The sequence below is a fragment of the Amblyomma mixtum genome, chromosome 3 (genome assembly GCF_055824585.1).
Source record: "Amblyomma mixtum isolate Tamu chromosome 3, ASM5582458v1, whole genome shotgun sequence".
Classification (NCBI taxonomy): domain Eukaryota; kingdom Metazoa; phylum Arthropoda; class Arachnida; order Ixodida; family Ixodidae; genus Amblyomma; species Amblyomma mixtum.
In genome coordinates this window covers 100,322,611-100,340,934 of record NC_143014.1, presented here as the reverse complement: position 1 = coordinate 100,340,934, position 18,324 = coordinate 100,322,611, and the positions used below count along the sequence as shown (strand labels likewise).

The 18,324-nt window shown below is 47.3% G+C and overlaps 1 protein-coding gene across 1 annotated transcript in view; it reads left to right on the top strand.

Moving 5' to 3' along the window:
• The window catches only part of nenya (RING finger protein nenya), a 43,299-nt gene extending 25,266 nt beyond the window's left edge, over positions 1-18,033 (top strand). The window contains exons 6-13 of the mRNA XM_089576975.1: positions 3,335-3,409; positions 3,964-4,073; positions 5,044-5,095; positions 5,657-5,699; positions 8,503-8,593; positions 9,332-9,353; positions 17,819-17,890; positions 17,961-18,033. Of these exons, the coding sequence (XP_089433101.1) occupies positions 3,335-3,409; positions 3,964-4,073; positions 5,044-5,095; positions 5,657-5,699; positions 8,503-8,593; positions 9,332-9,353; positions 17,819-17,890; positions 17,961-18,033 (538 nt within the window). The remainder of the gene's footprint in view (positions 1-3,334; positions 3,410-3,963; positions 4,074-5,043; positions 5,096-5,656; positions 5,700-8,502; positions 8,594-9,331; positions 9,354-17,818; positions 17,891-17,960) is intronic.
• The last annotated feature ends 291 nt before the right edge of the window (positions 18,034-18,324 follow it).

The window sequence follows — 18,324 nt, the reverse complement described above, 5'->3', positions numbered from 1 at the left end:
GTCGTCGTGAGCACTCAGACAGCCGCCCTCGTTTCGTCATGGCTCCATCGTAGCCTTGCATTACGTATACTCAAAACATCGCTGCCGCAGATTTGATTCGAGCAGGTTTCTTGAATGATGCAGCTAAAGCATAAGCCAAGGAAAGAAAAGGCCGACTTCGCTTCATTCCTCACCTTACGAAGAGAATAAATCGCTACGTATGAAGAATCAATTAGTAAATCAAAGTGTTTATTTGCATACATCAAAACTGACTACATCGCAGCACCACATTGCATTAAAATGCATCATTTGGTAACGTGGAAGTACTATGACGATATAATGTATGTTAACGATGTGAATCTAAAATACCCCTTGCTCCCACCACCACTGCTTAGAAAACGAGAAATGAAACAGTTTTCATAATGCGGTGTGCGATGATAATCTCCCGACTTGGCGATGTGAGCTTATAAGACTTGCTCCACACAAAAAAGACCCCGTTGTACATAGTGCTGCATCTTGCGCCGACAAACGATTCCCTCTCCCTCTCATTTCCTGGAGGGAAAGTTTGTCCTGGCGTCGATGTTCGCAAATATTGTCCGCACGAGGTTAACGACGTCTATTTTCGGAACGCTGCTGACCGCAGTTAGCTACGCAAACCACCGCGAGGGTCGGCAGCAACTGTAAATATATCGCTTTCCTGGCCACGACAGCCTGCAGTTTTACCGCGGTGTTTTCAACCGCTTTCACTGTTTTCTAAAAGTGCCGCCGCAGCCCCGCGCTTTCCGGTATATGTCGCGCGTCCCCTCTGTCTAGGCAGGGCTGATGGGAGGCTATAGCCTATTTTATGACTTGGGGGTAAGGTAATGCTGCGCGTGCAGCGAAGGACAGTTCGGAGGGACATGACTCGGAGGTAACGGCACTGTGCCTGAATGAGAGCAATGGATAGAGCGGCTGTGTGCCCGCAGTGTAGTCGGCAACACTTCAGTGATGAGGCATTGCTGAAACTCTATTGGGAGATTCGTACAATGTGCCTGAGGCTCGATCGGTCACCGTGCCGTGCGACCCGAAGTCTGTCTGGAAACGGCAAGGGTGTTTCAAAGCAGGGCCGGATTTAAGGGGCACGTACCTCCCTAGCGAGAAATTTGCATTTGAAAACTGTCCTGACCAGCATTTTTGGGGAGAAGGAAGTTTTTAGGACGAAGGCAGAAATGCAGTGTGTGAACCCTTACGAAAATTGACATTGAATTTCTAATATGGTTATGGTTGGTTGGTTGATTTATGGGGTCTAACGTCCCAAAGCGACTCAGGCTATGAGAGACGCCGTAGTGAAGGGCTCCGGAAATTTCGACCACCTGGGATGCTTTAACGTGCACTGACATCGCACAGACACAGTACACGGGCCTCTAGAATTTCTCCTCCAAAGAAATTCCAGCCGCCGCGGCCGGGATCGAACCCGCGTCTTTTGGGTCAGCAGCCGAGCACCATAACCACTGAGCCATCGCGGCGGCGGTCTCTAATATGGTTATGATATACCTTATGCACTCGTGTAAAGGCCGCACCTTTGTTTCGAAATTTTGACGGTGTGCGCAGCCCTTACACGAAAGCTCCTTTTTTCCACTCAATTTTTCTGACTACAGTGGAACCTAGATTATGCTTTAGCAAAGTGGAGTGTTCGGTCAGTTGGTGATTCATCATTTGCAGGTTGGCTTAGCGCGAAACAAACGAGGACAAGAGAGGGACACGGGACGAGCGCTAACTTGCAACTGAAAGAAACGGAAGCAGAACTACAAGCTCGAGGAACTCAATGCGCATGCTCAGCTAAACACTGATTAAGACGAGGGGGCGGGATAAAGACAATCTGAACCAAGATAATGTGGGGCTAAACGACGAGATAAAATTGCATGGAAAGTAACAGGAAGCGCCTCTTCCACCTTCAAGCAGCAAAACCCAAGAAATTGCGCAGCATTTAGAAATATAGATTCCTTTCGCGACGGTACAATAGACGCTTCACTTACGCACTTATCGCTTCTTAACCTGTGAATAAATGGCGCCTCAAGAAGCTCCCTTGCAAGTTGTCCTTTAGAACGGCCAAGAACTTTTGTTTTTCCAAAAAGTGGGTGACATTTGCAGCTCAAGAAATGCTTAGACAGGTTATTAGATTGAGACGACCTGCCTAAGCATTGATTGAGCTGCAGATGTCACCCACTTTCTGGAAATAGTGATGAAAAAAAGATCTTCACAAGAACAGTAGTACTTCAAGCATTGCTCCAGCCATTTTTTTTATTTCTTTGCTCGTGCAGTAATGATGTGCAGCAACTGACATAACTGTGCAGTTAAATCTCTTTTTGTTCTTACGCGCCGTAGATTGCATACAGGGCGCCAAAATTCTTTTTGAAGGCTAGACTTATTTATCGGCTCCCGACAAACACGTTGGGAGGCCTTTCATGGCTAGTATATAAGCGTGAGCCCGGGGTAAGAAAGGATTCGAATCGTGTGAGTGTACAACTGCGTCATGTATTTCCACTCTCTTGTAGCGCTCCATTTTCAACCTTTTTATTACTTCCACTTTTCAGAGTGCTGATAAACGCTGTTCAATAGTTTGAAGGATCGGTTCTGGAATTTCACTTCCTCGCTTCGGCGGAAGGTGCACACATGGTTGTTTTGTGGCAGTTTAGAGTACGTTTTAGAGAGCGCTACCTTAGCGTTTCTGCGTGGCGTTAAAGAAACGTTTCAGAAATGTGACATCCAAGATATTTTATCACTTTCTGTCAAAACAGACCATAAAATTAATTTGTATGCATCATAAACCACGCAGAGGTATATAGCAAACTTTTTATGTATCACAGATTAACGAGAATCTAAAGGTACTACTAAAATAGGAAGCAAATCTCAACGATCGAAATGACATCATGTCTTAATCAGAAACCCAGTGGCCAGTTTTAATCAGGAATGCCTCGCAAGCTCTGCCCAGAAGTCATCAAAAATACCTGATGAGTGTGATGTCTGAAGCCGTCGAGTTTAAATAAGAAACTCACCTCATATTTTTCCGGGGGAATAGGACGGCTTCCATAAGTGCGCTTTTGTCGCGCGCTCACGAGCCAACCTCTCAGGTCTGGAGAGTGACGGCTCGCTCAACCAGCATACGTCGCATAGCCGCGGAAGCTTGTCCTTGATGGAGGAACGGAAAGTGCACGGAAACGAAAGGACCTGGGGCTTCGAACGAAAACGCGCGCTCAATTCATGGGGTTGCACGCCTAAATGGGGCATGCAACACAAATCGAGTTTTGTAGTCGGCGGTGCCCGACAAATGAAAGCTTCCACTCTCTCTCTCTCTCTCTCTCCCTCTATTTTGCAGGGAAAACGAGAGACTGCGCAGGGAGGTGACATCGCTGCAGAGCGAGGTCAAGAAGCTGAAAGAGCAACAACAAAGGCAATCTTCTCTTGCTCCATTCTTATCCGCGCGAACGTGATGTTAACTCAAGCGCGTGCGACCCCTCCCTTCCTGTGCTTTACGTTGTGGGCAGCATGCCATGGATAGAAGAATTAGATGCATGCAGGCTGACTCAACCCATGCAATCGACCTCGAGGTCCCCGACTTGCGGTTACGCGATCAGCGTCCGGAGCACTGCGCTGGGACTACCGAGGCAGCGATTTTCTCGAATTCGATGGAAGTAACGCGAAATTTGTAATATAATACACCCGCTTACAACTAAGAGGGGTTCGGGCAAAGAGCGTTCACTGGAAGAGCTCTTACCAGATAGCGGAAAGAACGAACGTATTTCACGGTTCCATTGGAAAATTGACCGCACCACAGCACGCCGGAAAGAAGCTATGCACGAATATGCTCTCCCGCGAGCTTTATTTTGTTAATCGCCCGGAAGGAAATATCTTGGGTGTGCCCAGCACAAAGCAGTCTTGCACGCCACGTCCAGCATTGACATTGCAAAGAGTGCTGAGCGCATACACAACAATCGCACTTTGCAGCCCTGGCATCGAAATAAGCCCGTCGCCGACCTTCCTGACCCGGCCCGACTACCCGATCCCGCCTGCTTTCGAGCAACGTACCGCGCCGCCGCCGCCGGCACGCATCGAAGGTGAGGAAGGCATTCCGCCAGGCAAGAGATTTTACGTAGGAAAAGCATGCTGAACCCACTTATTCGACCCCCTCCCTGAACGCCTCTCTCCGAGTGACCTGTCGGAGAGTTAGCTCGCAGGCAGAGACAGTTGGGGAACTTAATCAAGAAACAACCTCCGTTCAGGGCGTCTTCAGGAGGGTCATCCAGTCCAGGGCAGCCTCTGTGCGTGGTGTGACAGCGCTGGAGTGCAGAGAATACAGCTCTAGCCAGTAACCTAAAATGACCCACTGAACGGGAGCGCAGCTCATTTCCCGTTACCAGTCAATGGTGCGAGGCAGCGACCGTGGTTTGTCCATCGAAGAGCCCACGCTTGAACTTAACTGACGCGTGACAGACACTGACGCAAGTCGCATGGATTGACGCAAGGATTGCACTAGAAGTCCGTACTGTAGCGAATTCAACACGCCGATCACGAATGTTCCATCGAGCTTTGTTCTCGAATTACTTGAATCTAGCTACTCCAGTTTACTGGGTATTTTAAATAGGAAGTGACATTAAAACTGGTCATGCCCTTTGTGCCCCTACGTGTGTGCAGTCCTCAGCCCGCAGCGCTAAGAAGCTGCTTTTTAGCAGTCGAAAACGAAGTACGGTATTTTTTCGAGACAGGCAGGACTGAGCCCGCTGCCAGCTTAGTTTCGTGAGCGACACACTAATTCGGATGGCTTCGAACGGCTTGAGAGCTGCGAACTCCAGCAGGTGGGGTCCCCTTCAAAGCAGCAACTCCCTCGTGACCTGCTGTGAACTGCAGCCGCACGCAATTCCGGAACTCGCCGGCCGCCTGGACACTGCGATTCGCATGTCGTTAGAAAAGCTTATACAGGGACTTTAGTAGAGACCTAACAGACGTCGGTCTCGAAGCCGCCGACCTGTGCGGTGCGCTTGTCTCTTTGCTGACCTTCCCCTGTTCTTATTCTTTCACGTGTCGCAGAGTTCGGACAACGCACTCCAAGGATGCAGAAGCCCTCCGCCGTCGTCGCCAGGTAAATTAACTGCTACTCACTACTGGCCTCACCTTGCCTAGAACACTTGACTACCCCGCAGCAAACGCCTTCTAAACCGCGGGCACGAATATATGACGCGGCACCTTCGAATAACTCACTCATTCCACTTTGCGTAAACGCTTTGCAACCGTGTTGCGCCGAAACGCAGCTACGAAACCTGTCCGTCTGCGACCAGGCGGTGTTTTCGGCCTTATTAATTGCGACAGCCCGCAGATGTCGCCTGTGTGAAGCGCTAATGCCCTGCAGCAAAACTACCTACTACAGACCACTACTTCGAAGAAAAGTAGGAGTGAACTCGGGCGTCTACACTGAGTTCTACGAGCTATTTACATCAGGCTTGTACTGCTTTGTGAAGCCCTCTTTCTTTCTTTCTTTTTCTTTCTTTCTTTCTTTCTTTCTTTCTTTCTTTCTTTCTTTCTTTCTTTCTTTCTCTCTTTCTTTCTCTCTTTCTTTCCTTCCTTCTTTCTTTCTTCCTTTCTTTCTTTCTTTCATTCATGGCCTGGAGTGAGTCGGTGACCCCCGAACTTTCTTCTCGTGCAGTTTCACGCCGAGCAGACATGCCACCGCCATGATGGCCAACATGGTGAGTTCATAGTGACACCGATAAGGTACTGCACGGTGCGGGACGTTAAACTGAATCCGCACGTGTTGGCATTTTTCGTGAGCCTCCGTATTCCTTCGTTGCTGTTGACGTCAGCGTCGCGTGTTTAATAAAACTACATCCCCCTTGCGTGCACCTTGTGGCTGTCTGCACGCGTTGTTCCATCTGAGCAGTAGCCAGCTCTAACAAGTACCAGCAAAATTATCGCCCCTCCATCCGCGCCGAAGAGCCTCCCTCCCCGATTCATGAGAACTCCCTGGCCTACCTGAAAAGTATTCTCAGTGGCTAGTAGATGGACGCGGGAGCTTCTGGTTACGGCATATGATAGTAAACATATCCATAGCTAGTCCTTCAACGGCTACGCGCTTTGCGCCAATACCGACTGAATGTTGTGCATACACTCTCGAACAGCTAGGCACGTCGACGTTCATTTGTTTTGCCTCACGCTCCTTGGCATGCCTTCCGCCAGCACTACTAGAAAGCAACTCGTACTTCGTGCTGTTGCCGCGAGCTCTCATCAAAAAGTATCCGACCTTTTCAAATGCAGTGTCCCATTTCTGGGCGAACTGGTTACCACCAAAACCAGGGCAGCTCACAAAGTCTGCTAGCGCTAACCCCACATCTTTTAGAAGTGCTGATACATTTGGTGCATAACCTCGGAGGTTGAGCGTACTGGTCAGAGCGGTATCGGCTGTAGCCCGGTGCATACAAAGGGAGCAGGTTTTGTCGCGAATACGATGCAAATGTCTTCCGAGTTCCGCAGATGGTGCATATCTCTCTAATGCAAAGCAGCAGTGAGAATGTCTGCTAGGACTAGCTCCGAGGGGACCCCTGAGCCACAGTTGAAGCGGTTTATTTGAACCGATATCGAGCAGCTCCTCCACTCTTTATGAGACGTCGTCACTGCACACCACCCCGTTCCACGGCACCCGCCTACCGATCGAGCCAACCGAAACGACTCGTATACCAGGTTTTTCAGGCAAGACGTTAAGTAATGTTCAAAAATGGGCTTGTTGGGGTAAAAATATGGCTTTTTCGGCGCAGTATTACCAGTGTTAGCGGACACCGAAAAGCCGGTGAATTGCCTTGGGTCTAGGCAACTGACTGCAATTAGAGATTTGTAGCCGGTCGTTAGTAATAGCCGTATCAGTTTTTAGAATTTCGAAAACGCGATGACCTTCGGCTTTGTGGGTCGACAGAATGTGGCTACATCGTGCCGAAATGCATGCGATTTCGAAAAGAATACTGGAAAAGCAACTTTACCAGTGCACGTAACTAGTCGAAAAAGCCAAATTTCGTCCAGCCACAGCGCCGAGGGTAATCGCGTTTTCTCAATTCTAATAACTGATATGGCTATTACTAACGACCAGCTAAAAATCTCTAATTACAACTAGGCGCCTAACTCTAATGGTTAAAAAGTTAATTATTAAAAATTAGTTAACCAGCTTACTACTCAAGACGAGTCACCAGTTTTCCGGTGCCCGCCAATACTCGCAATACTGCGCTGAATAAGCCCTATTTTTACGTCAAAATACCTATTTTTGAGAATTATTGCAAGTCTTCCCTGAAACACCTGACTTCAGTGCAGCCTGTGGCCCGCATTGCCCGCGTCGTCTTCTGTCCCGTAATATTACTCCGGGGCACCGAGCGGTCGTCCCGATCGATCCTTCCGGCCCGTCTTACGCGCCGGCTCTTTTTCCTCCAGAGGGGGTCTCTTTTTTTTTTTTTTTGGTGGCATGATGTTATAGCAGTGCACGCACGCAAATGCCATTTATGATCCTTCTTGAGATATGAGATACATGCGTGATGCTGACAAAAACATGCATTCCGCCTCGTCGTCGAGAGTAGCTGCGAGTACCAAATGCATTGTCAGAAAGGCGTATCCCAATTTGTGACGGCTCGTATATCCACGCGTACAGTGTGCATGGTATCTGCACTCTGGCATTGGCCAGATTCCTCGGCTGCTTGATGTGCCATCGCATTCGCCCGCTTGTATTCTTTCGAGTTCGGCAGCGCGCTGTGTCTCCCTGGCAGCTTTCGCAGCTGGAGGAGCTGCCGCCATCAGGCGCTTCTCTTTCAGAGGGCAGCCTACTCGGCGTTCCTCGATAGTGAAAGCTTACGTTATATGAAAAAAAAAAAATTGCGTTCATAAACGGCTCGTTACTCAAAAATGCTTTTGTTCAGAATTGTTGGGTATGACAAATAAATGGTCAAGAGCTACGACTTCCGCAGTGCAATAAAATAAAGGGTGTTTAAGCCTTTGATCTTCAACTATACCTTTAAGAAATCGGTCTGCGTAATTTTCCCCTCATGAAAAATACCAACGGCGGCTATTAATTACGGCGGCTGTGGGTCTACTTTCAATACGTAACGCGCTTAATTTACCACACAAAATAAACAGTATATTACCTCATGTAGGGTTTTTGATCCGCACGCTGTGAAATAGTGTTACATCGTGTATTCGCATGTTTCGGTGCTGTAAGATGCATTTCACCTTCCATATAACGCTGCCCGGCTTTCGAAGCGAACGTACAAAATGTTGTTCCTCAACTTGGAAGCCCTCAGTATTCCATGGCCTCCCGTTTTATTGATGGCAACCAGCTGTACCATTGCGCCATCTGCTTGGAATTTGTTGGCTTTCGTTCACTGCCTGGTTGTGCAGCATTTTTTCACGAGCTATTCTACCATTATTCGCCGCGTGACTCTTGCCGAGCGCGCGTTTGTCAGTTTGCCTCAAGTGCACCGCGGACTCACGCGATTGACAGTCCTGGCGCGAATACCGCAGGATCTATCCCAGCAGAGGAGTCACCGCGCCTACGCCCACGATGACCAGACCGCCGGCCGCTTGGTCGTCGCCCAAGCCATGCCACCCTTCCGTAAGGAACCTCGCCCACCACCAGCTTCGTTACAGCCACAGGGCGTCCTGTAGCGGCTGAAGAAGCTACGGCGTCGTTGAAGAAAGCCTGATTAACTCCAGGCCGCTGTAATTGCTGCGCGCCTCCTAGAGAAAGAACAAAAAAAAATGTCAACAAAATCGCCAGTGGGAGGACGAAGATATTGCTCAGTATAGACCGCGCGCGAACTTTCCGAGTTACTACCGGGCCGGATTCAGACGCGAATTCTCTTATCTGTTGTTCTTCGTATGCGTGCAGAATGAAACTCATGTATGCTTGGTTGCGGAACGTACACTTCACACGACATTGTGTGGAAACGCCAATCACGCTAGTTGCGAGCTGAATGTAAAAAGGCGAAATATTTTAGTATTTCGTGTTCCCGTTTGATTCCCGCCTGATAGCACTCGCACACGTAACCGGTGCATCCACGGGCAAAGTAGGATGCAGCGCGTCTTGTTTCGAGCTGCAGTTTTTGCCCACACTGATAGTGCTGTTAGCTGTTGATTACCGAGTTCATTTCGAAGTGAAGATACAGCAGCGAACAGCGAACGTCGCCCAAAGCTTGGTCACTGGGACACAAATGCGATTCGCAACAGAAAACTGGGGAAGTCTCTTTTGGTGCACCTTCAGCGCAACGATTTCGACAGCACGAGAAAGATGCTGCACTGCAATCTAGCACTGCTTGGCTTTATATTTTTTCTCCCTCTCTCTCTCTTCCAGGGTGTTCACCGAGAGAGCGCAGGTGAGGAGGCTTACGCACTTCCAGGATATAGACGAAGCTATCATAAACAACGTATGCAAGATGAGAATTTTGGTGCGCTTCCCAGTAGAATAAGAAAAAATGGTTCTAATCCATCAAGCGCGGCTACCACCACGTGTATTGTGTCCTTCAAGAGAATACTCCCGGCACTTTCATGGACATGACATTTCTGCGGAGCCGCTCCTTTTTGATGATTCGCAACTTCCAATAGAAACTGCCACTATGCCCCGCCCTCTTCATATATATATATATATATTTGTGCATCGGGCAAAAAGGCAAGTTAAGCAATCCACAAGAAGAACGCAAGAATTATGCTTTCGCCTTACTAATGTTGTTCCTATCCTTGCTAATAAAATGATTCATTTTTAGTGTACGTGGACAATTGACAATACACGAAGCATAGAAGTGTGCGAATATTCGAAACTGTTGAATAGCGAATCGAATATCTTCCTATTCGATTCGCTGAATTAATCAAATAGTGCATTTTCAACACTATTCCAAACGAATCGAATACGTCCTCAAGCTTTCGAATAGCTTTCGAACTATTGGCAATAACGCTCGGCGTAGTTTCCTTCAATGACTGTTTCAAAAACAGGGCCCTTACTCGGACCCCGCACAGCATGCTCCCGCGATCGGTCCGCTCAGGAAGTTGGGTTCAGCAGCGACGCGTTCCTTTCGTATGGCCCTTGATATATATATATATATATATATATATATATATATATATATATATATATATATGAAAGAAGCCAACAGCCACAGAAACCAAGGGGCACAGGGGATTTTCTTTTTTTTTTTTTTTAATTATTTATTTATTTTGTGGTGTTGATCAATTTAGAATATTACTTAATATGTTATCGCTTAAAGCTAATTGATTGGAAAAGCAGAAGAAAAAACAACCACATGCCGCCGGTGGGATCCGAACCCACGACCTCCGAATTACGCGTCCGGTGCTCTACCTCTGAGCTACGGCGACGGCTGTCAATTCTTCTGCCTTCGGGGGTATTTATGTTTACAAGTAACCTAACCTTGAGAGTGTTCATCAGCGCCACCCAGGTTCATAAGCGGCGGACGTGGAACGTCCTGAGTTACCGCAGGTGTGACGTAGAACGTCATCGAACGGAGAGGGTGGAAGCTGCGTGAGAACCCTCTTATGCCTCCTATGGCGTCAAAGCTGCCAGAACCGAGGCCCTCGCTAAGCAATTAAGCTAACAGGAGAAGGGGAATGAGGGGCTCGTTATAAATATGAAAGAAGCCAACAGCCACAGAAACCAAGGGGCACAGGGGATTTTCTTTTTTTTTTTTAATTATTTATTTATTTTGTGGTGTTGATCAATTTAGAATATTACTTAATATGTTATCGCTTAAAGCTAATTGATTGGAAAAGCAGAAGAAAAAACAACCACATGCCGCCGGTGGGATCCGAACCCACGACCTCCGAATTACGCGTCCGGTGCTCTACCTCTGAGCTACGGCGACGGCTGTCAATTCTTCTGCCTTCGGGGGTATTTATGTTTACAAGTAACCTAACCTTGAGAGTGTTCATCAGCGCCACCCAGGTTCATAAGCGGCGGACGTGGAACGTCCTGAGTTACCGCAGGTGTGACGTAGAACGTCATCGAACGGAGAGGGTGGAAGCTGCGTGAGAACCCTCTTATGCCTCCTATGGCGTCAAAGCTGCCAGAACCGAGGCCCTCGCTAAGCAATTAAGCTAACAGGAGAAGGGGAATGAGGGGCTCGTTATAAATATGAAAGAAGCCAACAGCCACAGAAACCAAGGGGCACAGGGGATTTTCTTTTTTTTTTTTTTAATTATTTATTTATTTTGTGGTGTTGATCAATTTAGAATATTACTTAATATGTTATCGCTTAAAGCTAATTGATTGGAAAAGCAGAAGAAAAAACAACCACATGCCGCCGGTGGGATCCGAACCCACGACCTCCGAATTACGCGTCCGGTGCTCTACCTCTGAGCTACGGCGACGGCTGTCAATTCTTCTGCCTTCGGGGGTATTTATGTTTACAAGTAACCTAACCTTGAGAGTGTTCATCAGCGCCACCCAGGTTCATAAGCGGCGGACGTGGAACGTCCTGAGTTACCGCAGGTGTGACGTAGAACGTCATCGAACGGAGAGGGTGGAAGCTGCGTGAGAACCCTCTTATGCCTCCTATGGCGTCAAAGCTGCCAGAACCGAGGCCCTCGCTAAGCAATTAAGCTAACAGGAGAAGGGGAATGAGGGGCTCGTTATAAATATGAAAGAAGCCAACAGCCACAGAAACCAAGGGGCACAGGGGATTTTCTTTTTTTTTTTTTTTAATTATTTATTTATTTTGTGGTGTTGATCAATTTAGAATATTACTTAATATGTTATCGCTTAAAGCTAATTGATTGGAAAAGCAGAAGAAAAAACAACCACATGCCGCCGGTGGGATCCGAACCCACGACCTCCGAATTACGCGTCCGGTGCTCTACCTCTGAGCTACGGCGACGGCTGTCAATTCTTCTGCCTTCGGGGGTATTTATGTTTACAAGTAACCTAACCTTGAGAGTGTTCATCAGCGCCACCCAGGTTCATAAGCGGCGGACGTGGAACGTCCTGAGTTACCGCAGGTGTGACGTAGAACGTCATCGAACGGAGAGGGTGGAAGCTGCGTGAGAACCCTCTTATGCCTCCTATGGCGTCAAAGCTGCCAGAACCGAGGCCCTCGCTAAGCAATTAAGCTAACAGGAGAAGGGGAATGAGGGGCTCGTTATAAATATGAAAGAAGCCAACAGCCACAGAAACCAAGGGGCACAGGGGATTTTCTTTTTTTTTTTTTTTTAATTATTTATTTATTTTGTGGTGTTGATCAATTTAGAATATTACTTAATATGTTATCGCTTAAAGCTAATTGATTGGAAAAGCAGAAGAAAAAACAACCACATGCCGCCGGTGGGATCCGAACCCACGACCTCCGAATTACGCGTCCGGTGCTCTACCTCTGAGCTACGGCGACGGCTGTCAATTCTTCTGCCTTCGGGGGTATTTATGTTTACAAGTAACCTAACCTTGAGAGTGTTCATCAGCGCCACCCAGGTTCATAAGCGGCGGACGTGGAACGTCCTGAGTTACCGCAGGTGTGACGTAGAACGTCATCAAACGGAGAGGGTGGAAGCTGCGTGAGAACCCTCTTATGCCTCCTATGGCGTCAAAGCTGCCAGAACCGAGGCCCTCGCTAAGCAATTAAGCTAACAGGAGAAGGGGAATGAGGGGCTCGTTATAAATATGAAAGAAGCCAACAGCCACAGAAACCAAGGGGCACAGGGGATTTTCTTTTTTTTTTTTTTAATTATTTATTTATTTTGTGGTGTTGATCAATTTAGAATATTACTTAATATGTTATCGCTTAAAGCTAATTGATTGGAAAAGCAGAAGAAAAAACAACCACATGCCGCCGGTGGGATCCGAACCCACGACCTCCGAATTACGCGTCCGGTGCTCTACCTCTGAGCTACGGCGACGGCTGTCAATTCTTCTGCCTTCGGGGGTATTTATGTTTACAAGTAACCTAACCTTGAGAGTGTTCATCAGCGCCACCCAGGTTCATAAGCGGCGGACGTGGAACGTCCTGAGTTACCGCAGGTGTGACGTAGAACGTCATCGAACGGAGAGGGTGGAAGCTGCGTGAGAACCCTCTTATGCCTCCTATGGCGTCAAAGCTGCCAGAACCGAGGCCCTCGCTAAGCAATTAAGCTAACAGGAGAAGGGGAATGAGGGGCTCGTTATAAATATGAAAGAAGCCAACAGCCACAGAAACCAAGGGGCACAGGGGATTTTCTTTTTTTTTTAATTATTTATTTATTTTGTGGTGTTGATCAATTTAGAATATTACTTAATATGTTATCGCTTAAAGCTAATTGATTGGAAAAGCAGAAGAAAAAACAACCACATGCCGCCGGTGGGATCCGAACCCACGACCTCCGAATTACGCGTCCGGTGCTCTACCTCTGAGCTACGGCGACGGCTGTCAATTCTTCTGCCTTCGGGGGTATTTATGTTTACAAGTAACCTAACCTTGAGAGTGTTCATCAGCGCCACCCAGGTTCATAAGCGGCGGACGTGGAACGTCCTGAGTTACCGCAGGTGTGACGTAGAACGTCATCGAACGGAGAGGGTGGAAGCTGCGTGAGAACCCTCTTATGCCTCCTATGGCGTCAAAGCTGCCAGAACCGAGGCCCTCGCTAAGCAATTAAGCTAACAGGAGAAGGGGAATGAGGGGCTCGTTATAAATATGAAAGAAGCCAACAGCCACAGAAACCAAGGGGCACAGGGGATTTTCTTTTTTTTTTTTTTTTTTAATTATTTATTTATTTTGTGGTGTTGATCAATTTAGAATATTACTTAATATGTTATCGCTTAAAGCTAATTGATTGGAAAAGCAGAAGAAAAAACAACCACATGCCGCCGGTGGGATCCGAACCCACGACCTCCGAATTACGCGTCCGGTGCTCTACCTCTGAGCTACGGCGACGGCTGTCAATTCTTCTGCCTTCGGGGGTATTTATGTTTACAAGTAACCTAACCTTGAGAGTGTTCATCAGCGCCACCCAGGTTCATAAGCGGCGGACGTGGAACGTCCTGAGTTACCGCAGGTGTGACGTAGAACGTCATCGAACGGAGAGGGTGGAAGCTGCGTGAGAACCCTCTTATGCCTCCTATGGCGTCAAAGCTGCCAGAACCGAGGCCCTCGCTAAGCAATTAAGCTAACAGGAGAAGGGGAATGAGGGGCTCGTTATAAATATGAAAGAAGCCAACAGCCACAGAAACCAAGGGGCACAGGGGATTTTCTTTTTTTTTTTTTTTTTTAATTATTTATTTATTTTGTGGTGTTGATCAATTTAGAATATTACTTAATATGTTATCGCTTAAAGCTAATTGATTGGAAAAGCAGAAGAAAAAACAACCACATGCCGCCGGTGGGATCCGAACCCACGACCTCCGAATTACGCGTCCGGTGCTCTACCTCTGAGCTACGGCGACGGCTGTCAATTCTTCTGCCTTCGGGGGTATTTATGTTTACAAGTAACCTAACCTTGAGAGTGTTCATCAGCGCCACCCAGGTTCATAAGCGGCGGACGTGGAACGTCCTGAGTTACCGCAGGTGTGACGTAGAACGTCATCGAACGGAGAGGGTGGAAGCTGCGTGAGAACCCTCTTATGCCTCCTATGGCGTCAAAGCTGCCAGAACCGAGGCCCTCGCTAAGCAATTAAGCTAACAGGAGAAGGGGAATGAGGGGCTCGTTATAAATATGAAAGAAGCCAACAGCCACAGAAACCAAGGGGCACAGGGGATTTTCTTTTTTTTTTTTAATTATTTATTTATTTTGTGGTGTTGATCAATTTAGAATATTACTTAATATGTTATCGCTTAAAGCTAATTGATTGGAAAAGCAGAAGAAAAAACAACCACAACAAGCTCAGAGGTAGAGCACCGGACGCGTAATTCGGAGGTCGTGGGTTCGGATCCCACCGGCGGCATGTGGTTGTTTTTTCTTCTGCTTTTCCAATCAATTAGCTTTAAGCGATAACATATTAAGTAATATTCTAAATTGATCAACACCACAAAATAAATAAATAATTAAAAAAAAAAAAAGAAAATCCCCTGTGCCCCTTGGTTTCTGTGGCTGTTGGCTTCTTTCATATTTATAACGAGCCCCTCATTCCCCTTCTCCTGTTAGCTTAATTGCTTAGCGAGGGCCTCGGTTCTGGCAGCTTTGACGCCATAGGAGGCATAAGAGGGTTCTCACGCAGCTTCCACCCTCTCCGTTCGATGACGTTCTACGTCACACCTGCGGTAACTCAGGACGTTCCACGTCCGCCGCTTATGAACCTGGGTGGCGCTGATGAACACTCTCAAGGTTAGGTTACTTGTAAACATAAATACCCCCGAAGGCAGAAGAATTGACAGCCGTCGCCGTAGCTCAGAGGTAGAGCACCGGACGCGTAATTCGGAGGTCGTGGGTTCGGATCCCACCGGCGGCATGTGGTTGTTTTTTCTTCTGCTTTTCCAATCAATTAGCTTTAAGCGATAACATATTAAGTAATATTCTAAATTGATCAACACCACAAAATAAATAAATAATTAAAAAAAAAAAGAAAATCCCCTGTGCCCCTTGGTTTCTGTGGCTGTTGGCTTCTTTCATATTTATAACGAGCCCCTCATTCCCCTTCTCCTGTTAGCTTAATTGCTTAGCGAGGGCCTCGGTTCTGGCAGCTTTGACGCCATAGGAGGCATAAGAGGGTTCTCACGCAGCTTCCACCCTCTCCGTTCGATGACGTTCTACGTCACACCTGCGGTAACTCAGGACGTTCCACGTCCGCCGCTTATGAACCTGGGTGGCGCTGATGAACACTCTCAAGGTTAGGTTACTTGTAAACATAAATACCCCCGAAGGCAGAAGAATTGACAGCCGTCGCCGTAGCTCAGAGGTAGAGCACCGGACGCGTAATTCGGAGGTCGTGGGTTCGGATCCCACCGGCGGCATGTGGTTGTTTTTTCTTCTGCTTTTCCAATCAATTAGCTTTAAGCGATAACATATTAAGTAATATTCTAAATTGATCAACACCACAAAATAAATAAATAATTAAAAAAAAAAGAAAATCCCCTGTGCCCCTTGGTTTCTGTGGCTGTTGGCTTCTTTCATATTTATAACGAGCCCCTCATTCCCCTTCTCCTGTTAGCTTAATTGCTTAGCGAGGGCCTCGGTTCTGGCAGCTTTGACGCCATAGGAGGCATAAGAGGGTTCTCACGCAGCTTCCACCCTCTCCGTTCGATGACGTTCTACGTCACACCTGCGGTAACTCAGGACGTTCCACGTCCGCCGCTTATGAACCTGGGTGGCGCTGATGAACACTCTCAAGGTTAGGTTACTTGTAAACATAAATACCCCCGAAGGCAGAAGAATTGACAGCCGTCGCCGTAGCTCAGAGGTAGAGCACCGGACGCGTAATTCGGAGGTCGTGGGTTCGGATCCCACCGGCGGCATGTGGTTGTTTTTTCTTCTGCTTTTCCAATCAATTAGCTTTAAGCGATAACATATTAAGTAATATTCTAAATTGATCAACACCACAAAATAAATAAATAATTAAAAAAAAAAAAAAAAGAAAATCCCCTGTGCCCCTTGGTTTCTGTGGCTGTTGGCTTCTTTCATATTTATAACGAGCCCCTCATTCCCCTTCTCCTATATATATATATATATATATATATATATATATATATATATATATATATATATATATATTTAGAGAGAGAGAGAGAGAAGATTAATAGTGACTTCGTGTTGCGTACCGCCTAGTGCAGGTCAGTGTTGTCTTTTGGCAGCTATAGCTATAACAGCATAGGTCATAGCACCGTACCACAGCGCCGCCGCTAGCGATTAGGGATGCCGCACGAAGATTCGTACAAATACCGAATATTTGTAAACGCATTCAAATCGACCGGTCCTACCACTATTCGATTCGCTTTTGAAAAAGTACCATTCGCATGCCCCTGAGTCGAGGCATGTACGAGAAAGATGGCGATCAGAAGTTGCGCAGCTGAAATGTGCTGTCTGTTAACCACGTGACCACTCTTCCGCGTCGTCTATCATAGAAAACGGAACACGTCCTCGCGGACGTCTCGAACTTTACACCGGGGGTTCTTTAACACGCGCCGACATCGCAATCGAAATGGGCCGCCTCGGCCAGGATGCGGTCCTGCAGCTTAGGCTCAGCAGCCAGACGTAAATAAATTGTAAATTGTGGGGTTTAACGTCCCGAAGCGACAAGTGGGTTATGAGGGACGCTGTAGTGGAGTGCTGCGTATTAATATATTGGAATGCTGCGGATTAATTTAGACCACCCGTGGTTCTTTAATATGTGCTGGCATTGCACACCACACAAGCGCATTTGCGTTTCGCCTCCGTCGAAACGCGGCCGCCACGCTTCTGACTGAACGCGGGTCCTCCGGCTCAGCAGGCGAGCGCCCTAACCAACGCGGCGGGACAGCAGCCAAACGCCACAGCCACTAAGCCACCACAGGGCGGGTCCATTGCTAGGCTTACAGAACATCTGTAATGGACGACGTGTTATACAGTACACTCACCTGCATCAACGTTTCTTGTATGAAATGGAACTTATGAAACACAGCAACATATCTATTCTACTTTTCAACCTGTGGTCAAACGCACTTGTAGAGAATTTAGTCACTCACCGACTCTGAAGTGCCAGTCTTCTTCCCGCCACCCAATTCATGAACTGTTGACTGCTCTTCAGATGCTATTCCCCAGCAATGCTTTATGCGGTGTTGACGTAGCCTTGCGACTCAGTGATGTTAGTCCATTATGGTCAGAGTGGGGGTTAAAAAAGCCGAGCATCTAAATGACTGCACGCAATGGGATCCCGACTGCTCTTGATGAATGTCCTCAGGTCACTCCCAGGCTCCGATTCGTCACTGAGCAGCAGCTGCTTCCGGACACCAAGCACTGATTCTCAGTCAAGGTGAGCGTGTATGAATTGTGGATCTCCAAAAGTAATGAAAAAATGGCTCTCTTCCTTGGTCATGTTTCAGGTACAGTGGTAGCTTTCTATCAACAGCACCAAATGACCCGAGAGAAGGTATGCACACTGATCTCTGCTTGTAGCAGTATGGTGATTATTTTAAAAGAAACCACTTTTGTTCACAGATCCGAAGACATATTTTAATCCATCGGTAAGGGTGAGTCCACTTTTTCTGCACGAAAACCATCAAATGCTTAATGTGGTGCACGTTCACACAACTGCAAGCCCAATCAAATATCCAAGCAAACTATACTTAAAGTTGCTATGACCTTCCAACAACCATGCTTTTAAAGCTTTCTTTTAATGCTTGTATAGAGGGTTCTAGTTTTGACATTGGGTACGTGCAGTATGTGTGAATGATGTTGACTTCTCTT